This window comes from Mycteria americana, chromosome 8 (genome assembly GCF_035582795.1).
Source record: "Mycteria americana isolate JAX WOST 10 ecotype Jacksonville Zoo and Gardens chromosome 8, USCA_MyAme_1.0, whole genome shotgun sequence".
In the NCBI taxonomy this organism is placed as follows: Eukaryota; Metazoa; Chordata; class Aves; order Ciconiiformes; family Ciconiidae; genus Mycteria; species Mycteria americana.
In genome coordinates, this window is record NC_134372.1 from 4,160,077 (window position 1) to 4,176,759 (window position 16,683).

The following is a 16,683-nucleotide window of genomic DNA, read 5'->3' on the forward strand; positions in this document are numbered from 1 at the left end:
GTCAGGGTGACACATGGATGGATTAAGGTCAGTTTTGACTAATTCAGGGTACTCCATCTGAGAAGCGTAATGTCTGCTTTTTCAGAGCATTTAACATGATACAGCACTTCATACATGCAAGCGCAGCACCCGCTGCTTCCAGCTGTACTAAGATGGATGTCAGCAATTCAGGCTAAAGGTTTCAGGCTACGCACCCGCAATGTGGGCAATACAACCGTCAGCACCCAGAAGTTTGGTTTAATGACTTTGTTAGCGTTACAAAACCTGTGGCAAGGGCAAGGAGAGAATCCTCTTGTTTGGGAGAGTTTTGTTCTGTCCTCACTGTCGGACTGTGTCCACGTCTTGCAGCCCTTGCTTTGTTCCGCGGGCAGTTTTTGGTTCTGCAGATAAGATGAGGATCCGGCCAAAATTTGTGTCCTTTTTGACTTAGGGAGCAGGTCCATGGCATGCAGGTGTCACATGGAAAACAGATTGTGACGATGTAATTAAGAACTGCGTTAGAATATGCGTGCACGAGAAAGTTTCCATAAATCGGTACAGAATGCCTCACTTTGGACATTTCGGACGTTCTGACCAGGTAACAGAGTGACCTTCACAATATCCCTTAATGCAGCCTGCGCACCTACGTGGGGTGGGATCCACAGGTGAAGTCCTGGCAGCGAATGCCGCTGGGTGCCGGAGCAGCGGGGCCAGCGTCCGCCGAGGTACCTGGGGCTGGCGGGGACCGACAGAAAGGGGCCGTGCTCACGAGTCCCGCCGCTCTTGTACTACCAGGAAAGGCTTTTTTAACTCAGGGCTGAAGTTTCCCATTCCCTGGGGGGCTGCTGAGCGGGCTCTGAGCACTGGGGAACAGGTCCCCCAAAAGCAGCATCTTGAGGGACTTCAGCAGCCAGAATCAGGCATGTTTTTGCTGTGTGTTGTGAGCTGCTCTTCTTCAAAGCCCAATAACGTGACTAATTTGGGTGGGTTTATCTAAAAGACGGTAAAAGGCTGCCTCATGCTGAATTTCAAGACCCTATTTCCAGAGTTACAGTCCTAAAAACAAAACAAAAAACCTCAACAAGCCCAAGAACGACCAAAGCAACGCTCCTCTCCTCCTCTGCTTTCATCCTTGGAAGAGCCAAAGGACTTGGAGCGTTCGGAAAACGTCCAGCACAGGCTGCCAAGGCAGAAAGTTGCAGCCTAATTCATTCAAGTTTGGCAAATTCTAAGGAGCCAGACCAGGGATGCAGAGCGGGGAACATCTGACTGCCTGAGTTGCGGCGATTCTAGCTGGGGTCCCAATGGTGTTTAACAACCGGTAACGCATGGTTTTAGAGCTGACCAGCTTAACGAATTTAAGACATGACGGCAGATTGTGATTGAAAGACCGTCTTTAACCTGAATTTTAATCTTCGGCAGCAATGGTTTAAAACAGCGCAAGCCAACTTCTGCAATTTGTTTCACTGTAGGGCCTCCAAGAGTTTGGAAAGATGTACGTTGCACAGACCGCTCCATCCAATTGTTATTATTTTAATTTAAGAAAGTGTTTTTATCTCGACAGCCACGCTGTTGCTGTTTTTAATCCTGGGGAAACGGCTGGCAAGAGGCAGCCCTGAGCCACACGGAGCCCAAAGCATCCATTTGGGGAGCGCACGGTGGGCTCACCCCGGGGCGGGGTGGGCTCCTCTCCGCGGAAACTCTGCGAAGTTTGGGGGGGACCCCCCGCCCCGGGGGCTTCGCTGCTGCAGCCGCACCTCCGGCCCAGCCGCTCCTCGCCCCTCCGCGGGCGCTGCGCGCCTCCAGAGCGGCCGCCGGTGCCGGCGCGGCCCGCGCAGCCCTGCCCGCGGAGCAGCGCGGAGGCACCGCGGCCCTCCCCGGCAATTCCCACGCCGGCGGCCCGCCCCGCGGCCGCGGAAGTTTGCTACGCGGGAGGGGTGGGGGGGGAGGTGGGGGAGCGGCTCCGCACCGCGGCCCCCGCCCGCTCCGCGATGGGCAAGAACCGTCTTTTTGACGCAGGAGAAATGGCAAATTTTAAGTACGTCATTAATATGGCGCCAAAAGGTTTTTTTTTTTTTTTTAAGTATAAGCTTATTTTTTTTTTTTAAGGTTGCAGCAGCGGCCCCGTGTACGCCTGTGCACAGCGCGGAGAGGGGGCGCGGAGCCGGGGTGGGGGGGTGGGGGGGGCCGAGGAGGGAGGGAAAGAGTGTGAGTGTGTGAGTGCGGGTGAGTGTGAGTGCGTGTGCGTGTGCAGGGCCACGCAGCCGGCGGGACGCCTGCGGGGCGAGCGGGCTCCGGGCGTGCGGCGCTGGGGCTCCGGGCAGCGCCATGGGGCCCCGGCGGCCGGCGGGGGGGTGAGGAGCGGGGCGGGCGGGCGGCGGCGGCACGGCCCGGGATGGGACCCGCGCTGGCCGCACCTGGCCCTGCCGCTGCGCCTCGGGGAGGAAGAAGGCGCAGGAGGGAAAGAAATTGAAGATTTGGGGCGGCCGAGGAGGGGTGGGGGGGTGGGGGTGTGTGTGTGTGTGTGTGTGGAAGCGCCGCCACCATTATCCGTCCCCGCTCCGAAAGTCGCTTCCCCGCCTCCCTGCCGGAGCCCGAGCGGCGGCGGGGCGGGCGGCGGGGCGAGGAGAGCCTGAGGAAGTGCGGGGTAAAAAAGAAAGAGAAACAAGGCGGGCAGGGCTCGCCCGGCCGCCGCGGAGCGGCCATCTCGGCTGGGAGCGGGGCCGCATCCATGGAGTTACCGGGCGGCCGCTCCTGAGGAGGGCCCGGCCGGCGCGGCCCCGGCAATGACACCGGATTGAGCCGGCGAGGGGGCTCTCCCGGCCGGGGACTGCGGGAGCATCCCCCGCCCCCCGCCTCCTCCCCGCCCGTAACCCGAGAGACAGGCTCAACTCTTGGAGGACACTCTCCTGGCAAAGGTAAAGGCTCGGCGGGGCTGGCGTCGGGAATGGGCTTATTTTGCAGCGGATGGTTATTTTGCAGCTCCCCCTGCTTTGCTTGTATTTATTTATTTAATTTTTTTTCCTCCTAATTTATTTTTTTCGCCCTCCCCCCGGCTGCGAGGCGGGGGATGTGCAGCATTTCCAGGGGTGGATTGCGCATGTTGGTCACTCTTGTTTTAAAGTGTACGAGGGAGGCAGCGGGAATGTAAACAAGAACTTTTAAAGGCTGGGCTCGCCGCTTCGCCTTTTTATTTCCCAAATTAATGACTGCGGCAGAGGCTGCCCCGCGCCCTGCCCGCCTGGGGGAGGGGGCGCGCCCCGCGGCTCCTCGGGGCGATGCGCGGCACCGGGGGGCTCCGCGGGCTCCGGGCTCCGCGGCCGCGCAGCGCTGCCCTGCCCTGCCGCGGGGCCGGCTTCGGGGCCGGGGAGCGGCGGGCCCGCGGGCGCGGAGCGCTGCGCGGGGCCGGGATGGCGGTGCCCGGGGGCGTGGCGGCTGCCGGCTCCCGCCTGCCCTCCCTCGCTCCCTCCCTCCTTCCCTCCCTCCCCACCGCTCCCGGCCGCCGCGCCTCGGGGCTTTCCCCGCCGCCTTCCCCCGCCGCACCGCGCCGCTGGGTCTCCGGGCTGCCGGGCCCGGCAGGCGGCCGCCCCCCCCCCCCCCCCCCCTTCTCCCCTCCCCGCATCGCCCGGGCCCGAAAGCATCCCCCGTGGCCCTGCCGGGGGTCCCGCGGGGCAGCCCTCCCCCCCCCCCCCCCCCCGCCGGCCACCTGCCCCCTCCCCCGGGCTCCCTCATCTCTCGGGGGCGGGCAGCAGCCCCCGCACCGGCCCCGCGGCCGCTCCGGCCCCTTCCCCGCTGCCGAGCGGGGCAGCCGCTTCGCCTGTAGGAAGCGGGGCTGGGAGCGGGGCTGGGAGCGGGGCTGGGAGCGGCTCACCTGCCGCCCGGAGCCTGCCGCCCCCCGGCCGCTCCGCTCCGCGGGAAGGAGGGAGGCAGCGACCTGGAAGTTGGGAAGCGCTGCAAAGGCAGGGGGGCTGCCGAATGGTCAAGCTGGGGTGCAGTTAGGGGAAAAAAACCCAAACCAAAATGACATCTCTCCATACCTGTACATCCTGAGTGCTTGTTGAGTGGGAAGGATGGCATTCGCAGGGAAAATTCCCAGCTCCTTCTCTCAGCACCCACAGTGAAAATTGTTTACTTACGGGTTTGAGCCCAGACCCTCCTGCCGCTGGGACATTTCAAAGAGGGGATTTTGCTTGGGAAAAAATCAGTGATCTCAGCCTTTCTCCCAGGGGTGAGGAGCCCTGCTCTTAGGAATGGTGTTTGACCTTTAAGCATTTATTGGCTACTGAGGTTAAAATAAGCTTGAGATAGAAGTAAAAATAGCTTGCAGAAAGGTTAAATCAAAGGTTAAATTTGTTTTTCCTAGGAAAATTGAGGCTGATGTCCAAAAATGAAGGCTTGGAGCAAAGGATGGGAGGGTATGTGTTAGGTCTGTAGGCAGGGAGATGCAATTCATTTCAAGTATTGGTGGCTGCTGATAGTGTTTGACACCAAGTTCTGAAAGTTGGTGGATAGGTGGTCCTCAAGCTAAGGTATTTTAAATAAGGTCTGGTCTTTGCCTTTCCCTGGGTAGTTGGTACAAAGATTGGCGTGCCCAGAGCTCCTGTTGATTTTCCTCTGAGTTGCGGATGCTCACAGACCTGCAGGATGGGGCAGAAGAGCTGTGCCCTGTGTCCCTGCCCTGTGTCCCTGCCTGTCCCCTGTGTCCCTGCCCGCTCCCTCCTGCCCAAAGGCAGGGGTGGCCCCGAGTGCCCGCAGTCACCTTTCTGATCGCCTGTGCTCTGTCTGGGCTTGCTGAAGGAAAAATGGATAATTAGAGGGTAACAAGTCAGAAGAGGCAAGCAAAGTTATAAATGTGAGCAGTAAAGAAAAAAAATCCCCTTCTAGATGTGGAAAAAGGCAAAGCAAAGCACAGGAAGTAAACGAGGGCTTGTTTTGTTTTAAATTTAAATGAGATTAAATTTTGCCCCAGGGAACCAAGGCGGCAAGCAGAGTTGCTGTGGAGGAGAAGGAGGAATGGCTCTCTCTTCACCTGGGCAGCTGGGTTTTTGCTGGGGCTGGAGCTGGAGCTGGCAGCAGGCTGCGGAGGTGGTGGAGGGACAGGGACAGGCTCCCGCTGCTCAGAAAATGAGTGTTCCTGGGTACCAGGGTCGTGGCTTTCTGGATTTCCACTTTGCAGGGTTACCAGGGAGGTTAAGAAAAGAGCAGCGTGGCTTCCTCTGAGATGTAGGGGCTGTGCACCAAGATTTGCTGACGGTGTCTTGGCAGAGGCGACGCGCATCCTTCGGTAGAAAAGTTTGTTCTTCTGTTATTGTGAAATTGGGGCTGTGCCTGCGTCGGGGGATGCTGCTGCTCTCTCAGAGCCTCCTATAGCAGCGCTCGGCTCCAAAATTATTAATGAGCAAAGGTAATCCGAGGAGAACAACCTTCCTACGGTATAAAAGCCGGGACCTTCCAGCCCTCCACCCTTCTTCTTACACTTTCTAACAACCTGCTGGTATTCCTAGACAGAGCAAAAAAAAAAAAAAAAAAATTAACGCAGAGGGGAAGCGTTGCTGAGCTGCCCCTCGACTCCGTGTCACCCGCCGGGGCACAGGCGATGGGGACCGGGGCTCTGGGGCCGGGGCGGTGGAGCGGGGCCGGGCTGGCCGGAGCGGTGTGCATGCCGCTGGGGGCACTATGTTCTGTTTGTGTTCCTATTTCTGGGCTGGAAGAACAAACAGGGAAGTGGTTTTTTTCTGCAGTCTCATTGCAGCTCACAAACAGAGCAGAGAAATTCAGCCGGTGGTGCTCAACTGTCACAGCGGCAGAGGTGACGGTGCAGGGGGACCGAGCGCGGTGCATCCCAAACCTGCGGATGAGCGCTGGGAAGAGGTGATGACCCCATACTTTTTTTTTTTTTTTTTTAACTGCAACTTCTGCAGGGTTCTGTGCCTGTTCCCTGTGTGCACAGGCACGTATGAATTTCTCTAGTTTGCTCGCTCCCATCCAGAATGGTTCATTCTTGCAAACAGCCCCTGCGCATGGTGCTGTGATGGCACCAGGAGCTCCAGATCCCACGTGGACTTGATATTTGCAGGGAGCTGGGGAATGTCAGCGGATTCCCCAGAGCACAAGGATCCTGGAGGGGTGCGCAGGGGGCGAGGAGGTGGTCGGAAGGAGTTGGTTATTGCCTGAAGGGCTGGATGAGGCATTTTGGTTTGGTGTGCATGGGAGCATGCATGCAGGGAGGAGTGCCCGGGTGGGACAGGAGCTCAGGATTCGGGCACATGCATCTCCGGGTGTGCTGAAGAGTTCTCCCGGCTTACATGGGCTGGGCAAAATTGCATCTCCAAAACCTCATCTTCAGCCCTCCCTCCCCTGCTGCGAGGCAGGACCAGGCAGCCTGAGGCCATCATCTCAATTTTACCGCCAATCCTGTGGCTAATTTGTCCAAAGCCCTAGTGATTTACATTTGTTTAGGCTGATGGAGGGCCATCATCTTCCTTGGTTTAGCATTTATCTGCCTTTCTCAGCTTGAACAAAGGCAATGCTGAACATGTGTTAGTTTGCAAGCAATTCCTTAGTTTGCAAGCAATTCCGCTTTCGGGTTTCCAGGAATTAGCGCAGGGCTATGCCTGTGGATTTGAGTTGCAGACACTTCAGGGGGATGTTCATTTGTTTATAAAAGAAACCCACATCTGTTTCTGTTTGAATTTTTTAAGCAAGCATACATAGAAACCTTTCTCTTGGTTTCTGGCTCTGTAAAAGCTAGATTTTGGGCCAAGTTTGACCTAAGGGTGACCTTTTCAAAGTATTACAAATTTTTTTGGTATTTGTTTATGACTTTAATAATGATGCCATGCGGGGAATGGGTCAGTTAAAGGTGAAATTAGCTTCTAATGTAAACAAAGGATTACTTTTGGAGCGGAGACCGTGTTTTGTGGAGATTTTAAATTGCTTAGTAGTACACCAACTGGATTGCTCCGGGGAGCTCGCTCCGTGTGAGGCTGTCGGGGCCGGAGCTCCGGCCCCGGGAGCGCCAGGGCTGTGGGCAATGGGTCCCCCCGCGCTGGGTGCCGGCGGGGCGTCGGGAGCCGGGGGCTCACCCAGCCACCAGCAGACTGTATAACCCTGTGCTCCAGGTGGGGAAATGGCCCAATACCCTTCTTCTCCAGTAGATCCCTCTGTTAAGTACCATGCGGTTTACTGCTGTTTGGCTGCTCAAGAAGATGAGTCCAGCATCTGAGTCCAGTTCCACTGCCTGGAAGTTCACCATTTTCTGAAAAGGTCTGGTTGACCCCGGTGGTTTTGGCCCCAAATTTTCCTTCCTCCAGGCACGCAGTACCTCACGGGCTGTCGTGTGCCATCCTCTACCTGGGCAGTAGTTGCTTTTCGCTGCTGCTGCGTTCGGAGATGTTTGTACTTTGCTCAAGCCTGAATTTCAGTGGAAAGCAAATTGAAATGCAGTTTGGTTCTAGAGGATGCTGTCTTGGATCCTGCCAAACAGTGGCAAAATGATTTACTGAAGTAGAGCCACTATTTTACCTGCAATGTGAACCACTTCTGTATATGAATATAAATTCATACTGTCTTACAGTGAGCGCATAGAAGTGTGTTGTGTAGGTAGGTGTAGGACAGGAGCGGGATGCCGGGACCAAGTTCAATTACAGGGATGATCAGTGCATCTTCTCACATATATATCGGAGCCAAAACCAGTCCCAGCATCCTGACACCTGTGCTGTGCATTAATCGTATACCTTTTTCCCTCCCTTGGAAGGAGAGCGATGTCAATGACGCTGTCTTGCTGTAAAGGCAAAGATGGGAAACACTGGAAATCCCACTGGCTATCAGTAGCATTCCTTTGCTTCAGCTCAGGTGTTTCTTTTCCCCATTGGCTTTGGCTTATTTAATCTCTGTGACTAGGAGCTCCAGAATCAATAAAAGCATAGCTCCAGCTTTGCGCTCCAAAAACCTGTTTGCCACTTCAAACCAGTAGGAACCAGTTTAAAAGGTTCAGGTAGCATTTCCACTAAAAGTAAGTAAATTGGAGTTAGAGCTGTCTTCAATATCGTTTTCCCCAAGCAAAATCTAATGGCTACTTGGAACAAGGCTGGTTTAATAACATCTGTTTCCCCTTGAATCACTGGGGGAAAGTATTGATATTGCCATATTCTCAGGGAACATTTTTAATCATGTTTTGACAGGGCAATGCCTCACCACAACACCAATAGTTAAAATGTTTATGATACTTCGTAGTATTATCCCATATAATGGTGTGATAAAACATGGCACATATATTGTAAAATACAAGCATTGCAAGGGGTTTATATGCTTATGTGGAAGTTTTCCTGTTGTTCAGGGGGAAATGGCATGCCTCTGTAGCCTGCTATCCAGTCTGTGTGCTGCTAATAACTGCTGCAACCGAACCACACAAAACCAGTGTTTTATTATCATTCCCACTTGTCATTTGCGGAAGCAGTAGTGTGTATGCCATGTTACCAACCTTGGATTCTTACAAAATATCTCAGAAAGTACTAGGAAGATTTCCACGAGATTAACATTGTTTTCTGCGGGCGTATTTTAGCTCACAGCCTGTTGGATCTTTGTCTGGTCCATGGGTAGCACTTCCCATCCAGAGCTCCCCAAGCCCTGTATTCATCAGCCACCAGCCACATTGGTAAACTGGGGTCTTCAAAAGTTAAAATCTCTTTTCCCTCTCTTCTTCCTCTCTTCTTCCTCTCTTCTTCCTCTCTTCTTCCTCTCTTTTCCCTCTCCTTTCCTCTCCTTTCCCTCTCCTTTCCCTCTCCTTTCCCTCTCCTTTCCCTCTCCTTTCCCTCTCCTTTCCCTCTCCTTTCCCTCTCTTCTTCCTCTCTTCTTCCTCTCTTTTCCCTCTCTTTTCCCTCTCCTTTTTAAGCACCTAGTGGTACAGCTACTTGACTTTCAGCTCCAAGAGCTCGGTTCTTGAGGGGCGAGTTCAGGAAAACCTGCTCATTTCAAGCGGTTCTGTGGCTTGTTCAAAGTCACAATGCAAATCAGCAGCTGAGCTTGAACCGGGTCTCCTGGCCTCCTAACCAGTGCGGTGGTACCCGCTGCTGTGGTTTTGTCCCCACGAGGATGGAGAAGTCCCAGCAGCTGGGCAGAAGCCGCTTGCTCACCCCCCCGGGCCCTGCGGTGCTGGTGGTGCCGGTGGTGCTGGCAGGGGGCTGCATGGCTGTGCCGGAGCGGGCAGAGCAGCTCTGGGTGATGGGAAACGTGCTTCAGACTTGGCTAGCGTGTGCTGGCTGTGTGACAGATACACCAGAAGTCTTAAAAGAAGTAGATACCGCCTGAGTGGGAAGATGAGTCAGAGGGTAAAACCCCGGTCTCATTGTACGCAGGGGTCCTCTGCAGCTCCGTGATGCTCGGACTTCCCCCTGCAGACATACTGAGAGTGCACATAGTTTCCATTCTTCTATCTGTGCACTTCTCAAATATGCAGCCCAGACGGGTAGTTCACGGGACGGCTTTTGTCCCCTCCAACAGCCCCACGGGCCGTGGTGGGGCATCCTCCCGTGGCGATGCTCTTGGTCGTGAGTCCTGCATAGGCAAATAGCCATGCAAAGCTGAGTGATCCAAGTGAACTCGCTGTATCTCCTAGGAGCGGGGAAAGCTGGTAGAGAGGCACTGGCACCCTTAAAGTTTAAAAAAACCACCGTGAGGATTGTTTTCTTCCTTTTTTAAGCTCCTGGGTAGTTGTCTGTGGTGGGACAGTACTGGTAGGCGCTGGCTGGTGCTGGGATAACCGGTGTGCAGATATTCAGAGATAACAGCGATTTGGTGCTGAGATGAGTTTCCTGGGCATTAAGTGTAATGTTCAATTTCTTTTGTTACAGATGGAAGAAAAACGACGCAAGTACTCGATCAGCAGTGATAACTCAGACACCACTGACAGTAAGACCTTTAATTCAAGGCTTTGAACGAGATAACTAAGCGATTCACCTCCAGCAGGGAAAACGCTTGAATAATTACTTTGCAAAGAGCGGAGGAAACTACATTTGCTGGGAAGTCTCTGCACAATGAATTGTGCGCCGGGCTGGGTTTGTCAGAAATGCAGCAACAAGCTGATAGCAATTTAAACACCCCGGCTGTGGCTCCTCTTAAGTGATGAGAGTGTCTCCCTCGTGTGAGGAGTCTGGGTGAGGGAGAGCTGCTGATTGCAAATCTGCTAACGAAGCAAACACCCTTGGTAGACGAGTTGTCCTTTCCTGTGAGCTGCAGCCTGGGACCGGTTAGCTCTTGACTGAGTTGTACTGGGGGAAAGGGAAGTTTTTACCGGAGTCAGGGTAAAACCGGAGCCGCCTTGTTCCCTTCTTGCGAGCCGAAGAGGGATGTGGGAAAAGGGATAAGGCTCGAGCCAGCAAAGCTTGCAAGCCCACGCTTGCTTTTCAACATCTACCTCGCTTCATCCTCATTCAGGAGAGCACAGAAGCATGTGCTCAACAATAAACATGTGCAAATGTGCTGAATTTTGGCTATAAATAGAGCGCTTTCCTCTCCCACTTATTCCAGGGTTTCACCCACTGCAGACGTACCGCAGTGCCTTAGTGTTCAGTACCCTGGAGGCACTAGTCTAATCCCTTGTCTGGGCTCCGGAGTTTCCTACTAGTTGCTCTTGGTTTCTTACAAATGTCACAGTAATTTCATCTGGGCCGTGCTGGGAATTTGCTCTCCACACTTTACAGGATCTGGCTGCTGGATATCCGAGAACGAAAGGGACTTCGCTAAAGACACTAAACTTCTGGGCCTTTTCCTAACAGGATGATGGGGAGATTACAGGGGGTTATGGAAAGGCTGATCTTGCTGGGTTTGGCTGCCGTTCCCACAGCTTTAGCCAAAAAAATTGTCAGCGTGACCGGAGTTTGCACCGCTACAGCCAACGGGAACCTGCTGTTTGGCTGCCGGAGGGGACCCCCATGCTGCTGGGGCCCTGGGGGGGTCTGGGGGCTGAGCCGTGCCTACGGAAAGCGTTTCAGGCTCTGTCAACACCGCTCGCTTCTCGTAAAAGAAAACATCTCTATCTCAGAAAGGGGTTTATTTTGGAAGCCGTGCTCCAAACTTCCCATCTCCTAATCCTCAGATGCTCAAAGGCTTACCAAGCCGAGCCGTGCTAGCTGGCTTCGGGGGTAAGGCATCTTTAATCACGGTATTAAACAACGTGGCCTTATCTCTATTGGGCTTGGATATTTATGCTGCAGGTGATATCTAAGCTGTTGACAAATGCTCTCCTGCGGGATAATTGTAAACAAAGTGATGACCTTCTTTTTTATGCCTCCGCCAGGAAAGCATGGTAGTGGCGTGTTACCTAAGTCTACATAGTTGTAGCACCACATTGTAGCTTGAGAAGCGGGGGCAAGGTGGAAATCAGGGACTCGATCTCTCAGTATAAAGTGTGGATCTGCTGCTGCGATGCTTTGAGCAGCTCGCCGAGTAAAGCGGCGTTTCCCAGCGGCTGCAGCGTAGGGACTGCTACCGTGGGCTTTGCCTACGCAGTCCGGTTACGTCCTGAAGTGATAAAAAAAAAAAGCGTTTATGTGGAGCCCACTTTAATGACATCTAGCCTGATACGGCAGTCAGAAAAACAGCTGTCCTTTGGGAGCGACTGATACCATCAGATCTGGTCTTCATTTTATGAAGTACAAGAAAGTGGGTTTATCAAGTAAAGAGTGCCTCTTCCCCCGTGAGCAAAAATAGGCATGTGAGATTTATCTGGGCTCATGAGGGACTCAATTGCCTGAGCTGGCGGAGGCTGGGACATTTCCCACCGCGGTGGTACTGCACCCGGGACAGCCCTGGTCCCTCGTGCCAGCTCAGCTCCTGGCCAGAGCCCCTCCTGAAGTCCTTGCATGCACGGCTCCATCGTGTTTGGCAGTGGCTTATGTGCACGCTGTTGTTTCCTCCTATTCAGCCATCCAAGAATAAAATCAGTGTCAAATAGGCCTATCAATAATTAATTCATTGCACCCCCACAAAAACATTTTTATATAGTGGAATCTGGGCGGGTCCTGCTATACAGAAGACCCAACTGTCATCATAAAAAGATTCCAATAATTAGTTTATTATTTATTATTACCAAATACCTACAGCTTTCTTTTTTTAGGTGATAGTAACACATATGAGTTGGAAGTAAAGATTAATAACATGATGGTCCCAGCGCATTTCAGGCTTTAGCTGCCCTTGCTTTGTGGAGGTGGTAGCGGTGGTGATGATACTGCTCCGGTCAGGATGATGAGAGTCCATTCATAATACTCCCAGAGTAAAGTAATCCCAAATCCCAAAGCAAATACTCTCTTACTACCGAAAAGCGTAGAGTGCATTCGCTCGGTGTGTTCTGTTACGTGGTTCCTGCTGGATGCAGAGTGGATTGCTGAACTGCACACAGGCGTGGAAGTTGTTAGTCCTGGCAATGGCAGAGGAGTTCTACCCAGTTCGGTCGATATTTTTGACCATGGGGTCTGAAGTCCTCGAGCAGCTCCGATGCTTGTCTTTAAGCATCCTTGTTAGAAAATTTTTAGTCTTATCTTCTCAATTCCTCATTCCAGTAGATTCCTGATTTCAGGAATGAGCCTTGGCTTATTCCCTCTTAGAAGCCATTCTTGCTCATGACTTTGGGTTTCTCACTTCTGATGTCTGCATTTGAAAACAGTGTTTTTAAAAATTTCAGAGGCCTCTGTTTCATCATCTATAGCACCAGGAAAGTGATGTTCATCTATTTGGGTGAAGTACACTGGGATGTGTGCAAAAATAATGCCATCTCAAGGTCTTACCACCTCTTAGTGTTGACCCAAAGTGTTGGTTGAGGCTGTAGCAGCAGCAGTGGGGCTGGTGACAAAGATATGGAAAAAACTTTGTCTCTTTTCCGGGTAACCTGTCTCTGTTGCCTCATTGCAGGTCATACCACGTCCGCCTCCAGATGCTCCAAAATTCCGAATACCAAATCCACCTGGTCACGGCAGAAGGAGAAGAAGCCCTCTGAGGTACGTGGGCTTTTAGGCTTTTACCAAAGGAGAGTTTTCCCCTAAAGCTGTGCTTGCCCAGGTGCGGTGGCATCTGGGGTGCCTGTGTCTGGCTGTGGGCGGTGGGTGCCAGGACAGGGCATCCTCCAAGAAGCCAGAGCCCACGCTGCAGAGCCGCGGCTCCCGCCAGCGATGCCAGCCTCAGCTTCGTGCTCAGCTCTGCTGGGAGGGAGAGGCAGAGGTACCCGGAGGGCATCTCTGATGAAGGGGAGGGGTCCTTGTGCCCACTCCGTTGGGATCCTTGTGCCCACTCCATTGGGGTCCTTGTGCCCACTCCATCCTTGTTGATGCAAGTGGAGGGAGGTTGAGTTTGGTGGGATTGGGAGGTCCTACAGTATCGGGGTGGCTACATGCTGAGGTTCCCCGGTCTGGGTGCCCGCCTGGATGCCCTTTCGTTAGCGGCACAGATCGTAGCACTGATGCCAGGGGAGGGTGGCTCGGTGGCATGGAGGCTCCTCCCCGTGAATAAGTGGGAGGTACGGAGAGCCGTGAAATGAGAGACGGCACAGCTGAGTTGGAGATTACGTTGTGTTGGTTTCCTCCTGTCACGGGGCTCAAGGGCGTTAAGCCGAGGCCGTTGGTGTTTGACCTTGCTGCAGGGTTTGCCTTGCTCCCAGCTGGTACGGGCAGAGCTGCCCACCCCGAGGGCATTGCCCAGGTTGCTCCTGCCAGCTCTGCGGTGCGGGGTCTGGGACTGGGTCAGGAGGAGCTGTGTTTCCCGAGGACCGTGCTGGAAGGGACGATGCTGTGCCCTGTTTTCCCTCGCGTGCCTCGCGTGCCTCGGATACGTTTCCACTAGACATGGAAACTATACTAGGCATGAGCTGCTGTTGTAGCAACTGCAGTGTTTAGCGGTGGTCATCTTCGGTTCACGAGCCGTGTGAGCAAAGCCAGAGGGACGTTGTTCTCACATTCCCTCCTCTGGACCAGGGTCTGGAGTCAAATAGAGCTAAATTTAGAAGCAGGTGAAGCTGGCATGGCTAACGCTTGCTCAGGGGCTGTGAACGCCTTCCCAAGCCCCCACGTTACGCCTCTCCTGAGGCTGTGGCTCAGTAAGCACAAACCTAACGTCCTCTCTTTGCATCAAGCTGAGTAGAGATTTTGAGGTTTTCCTGTGGTCGCTGCCCGAATTACAGCTGCACTTAGTTCTTATCGCTCTGACAGATTGACATTGATATATCTAACGTGTTGGCAGTGGACACAGGCTTAAAAAGTCCGAGTTGTTTGTGCCTTGGGTAAAGAGAGGGGCTGAAAAGCTGTTATTACCAGCTAAGGTGATTGGAAACACTCGAGAGCAAAGAACCAGGGGTGCAGATGTCACTGGCTGCTGACAAGGCTGTCGGAAAGTTGCTCATTAGGGCTGGTAATGTAATTTCTTTATTATAGGTGTGTCTCTTGAAATGGGTGGGTGAATGTGTTCTGTGAGCTGAATCCCCCGTTGAAAAAGTGAAGCGTTTAGGGCATCTCCTTTTCCTGGGGTGTTGTTACCCCCCCTCTGAAATACCTGCCCATCCCCGTGCTCCATGTGTCTGTAAAGGCATCAGATGAGCCGCGTAGGTGCCTTGGGGAGTCCCGCGGAGATGCCTGGCGTTAGATCTGGTTAGATCGCGAGGGTGCGACTCAGGTGGGACCGACAGTGCCGCACGTGCCACCCTGCTGCTGCCCAGTAAAATCCTCCCCCCACATCCCTGCTACGGACACGCTTTTGTCTTTAATACGAATTAGCTTTACCAGCCAGCTGGGAGTTTACCTGGCTGCTAATGAAGTTACTAGATAGAAGTCCGAGACTCCAAGTGAAAATGCTTCTGCACGTCATGAAGGATGGTGAGACCCAGATCTAAGTTTTGCTGCTCTACAACAGCTGGAGTGAAAACTAGATCTTAGTCCAGAGCACCCGGGGAGACGTCAGATGTGGGGCCTGCGGAGGCGAGGCTCGTCCCTCTGCTTCATGCTCCGTTACGCCCAGGGGACGGTTCTCAGTGAAATGTAGCTCTGGAACAAATAAAGTGGAGCAAAAGCTTAACAGTGCCCAGCTTAGCAACGGTTGGGACAGAAAGTGAACCCTGGTGGCATATCTGAACTGAAACTCCAGGAGAATGTGGGGAGGCGATGTGTAATTACTCAAGTTGGAGTTTGGCCAGGATGCTCAAGCTGACAAACCATCTTTTACAAAAGCGTGGTGGGAACCCGAGCAGATGGGGGCGGTCCAGATCTCAGCTTTACTGAGATCTTACCCTGCATCTCCCCCGTGGCCGCTGGCATCCGGGGCTGCTTGAATTCAGCTCCAGGTGAAACCCAGGGGTCAGGAGAGTGGGCACTGTCCTGGGGTTGGACCTAGGATTGCCCTGCCCAGCAGGTCCCAGACCTGTAGCGGTGCATGGGAATGTTTTGGAGGTTACTCCAGTGAGTGCTGGTTTATAGATTTCCTCTACGACAGCATCTGCCAAACTTTTCCACAAGTGACCCATCTTCCTCTCTTACTGTGAGCACCCGTGAACCCGTCTGGTCCGTGTGTGGGACCCAGTGCCCGTCATCGGTGCAACGCTGCAGTGTTTGGCACGTCCCGGGGCGTTTCTCGCAGGAGCCCTGGGGGGTTTCCGGCACAGACTGGGATGGTCATCGTGTCCTGCTGGAACAAGTACCGAGAAGTGTGAAACATAAACCACACCACTGTCAAACTACTTCACATGAAGCAGTGAAGCACTTTTCTCTTTGCTGTCCCATTGAGGATGGAAACCACAGGAGGGTAACAGGGAGAGCCTGGTGAATGTATTATCAGATGTTGAACCCACCCGGGCAGTCTGCCCCAGACATTTTGGGGCTGGACAAGCCTTTTCAAACAGTAACTCAAACTCCAGGTTTACACATGGCTTGTAGGTTTATCAAGAGCTGAGCTGCTGTCCCGGTGCCGAGGGTCCGGGCACGTCCCGAGGGATGGCGATGCTGGAGGATGGGCTGGGGGAGCGGGGGGGTTTGTGTGCGTGGGGAACGGCCGAGCTCTCCTGCCCCTCTCAAAGTCGTGTCCCTGTTTCTCTGCGAGCTGCTGCCTGCATTCCCCCTGCCAACCCGAGCAGGAGATAAAAAAAATCAAAAGCATTAGAGTTACATAGTTATTAGCCAGGTCAGGGGGTGATGTTTATTATGAAAGACTCTGTGAGAAGGGATTAACTATACACATTAAAAACCACCCGATACAAGGCATCTGGAAAAACAAGCTTCTTAACATGGAAAAGTACTGACCTGTTTGTAAACATCCGTGAAGGGGGCCGCTGCCAGGGAGGGTGATTATATTTATCTGTGCCTGTCACGGGGCTCTGCCCGGGCTCTTTCCTGATGTATCCCAGGCACCAGGCCTCCGTCTCGGCTGCCTCCCTTGTAGAGGTGACAGTCGTCCTGCCCTGCCCCACGCCTGGGCAGCAGAGACGGCGGGGCAGAGCCCTGGTGCGATGCCCACGGTGCCCCGGGCATGGGCATGGCTCTCCTGCCCTGCCTTTGCCTGTGGGCAGAGGGTGGACGTGGGCAGCTGCCAGCAGCTTCTTGCGTCTGCAGTGATAGCAGTCTACCAATCTGGTCATTTTAATTAATCTCATTAGAGCTCGTTTGTCTCTGAACCTGGCCTCAAACGGAGCGTGGCGGCCGGTACCCATCCCCGGGCACCGCCGGCCGAGGAGCC

At 53.8% G+C, this 16,683-nt stretch overlaps 1 protein-coding gene across 5 annotated transcripts in view; it reads left to right on the forward strand.

Annotated features, from left to right (window-relative positions):
- Nucleotides 1-2,201: 2,201 nt before the first annotated feature.
- The window catches only part of JADE2 (jade family PHD finger 2), an 83,814-nt gene continuing 69,332 nt past the window's right edge, over nt 2,202-16,683 (forward strand). For 2 of the 5 annotated variants that reach the window (XM_075510786.1, XM_075510788.1), the window contains exons 1-5: nt 2,202-2,897; nt 5,156-5,263; nt 5,721-5,850; nt 9,831-9,888; nt 12,886-12,971. In XM_075510786.1, the coding sequence (XP_075366901.1) occupies nt 9,831-9,888; nt 12,886-12,971 (144 nt within the window). In that variant the 5' untranslated portion in view covers nt 2,202-2,897; nt 5,156-5,263; nt 5,721-5,850. The remainder of the gene's footprint in view (nt 2,898-5,155; nt 5,264-5,720; nt 5,851-9,830; nt 9,889-12,885; nt 12,972-16,683) is intronic. The other 3 variants (XM_075510785.1, XM_075510787.1, XM_075510789.1) reach the window with 2 other exon arrangements.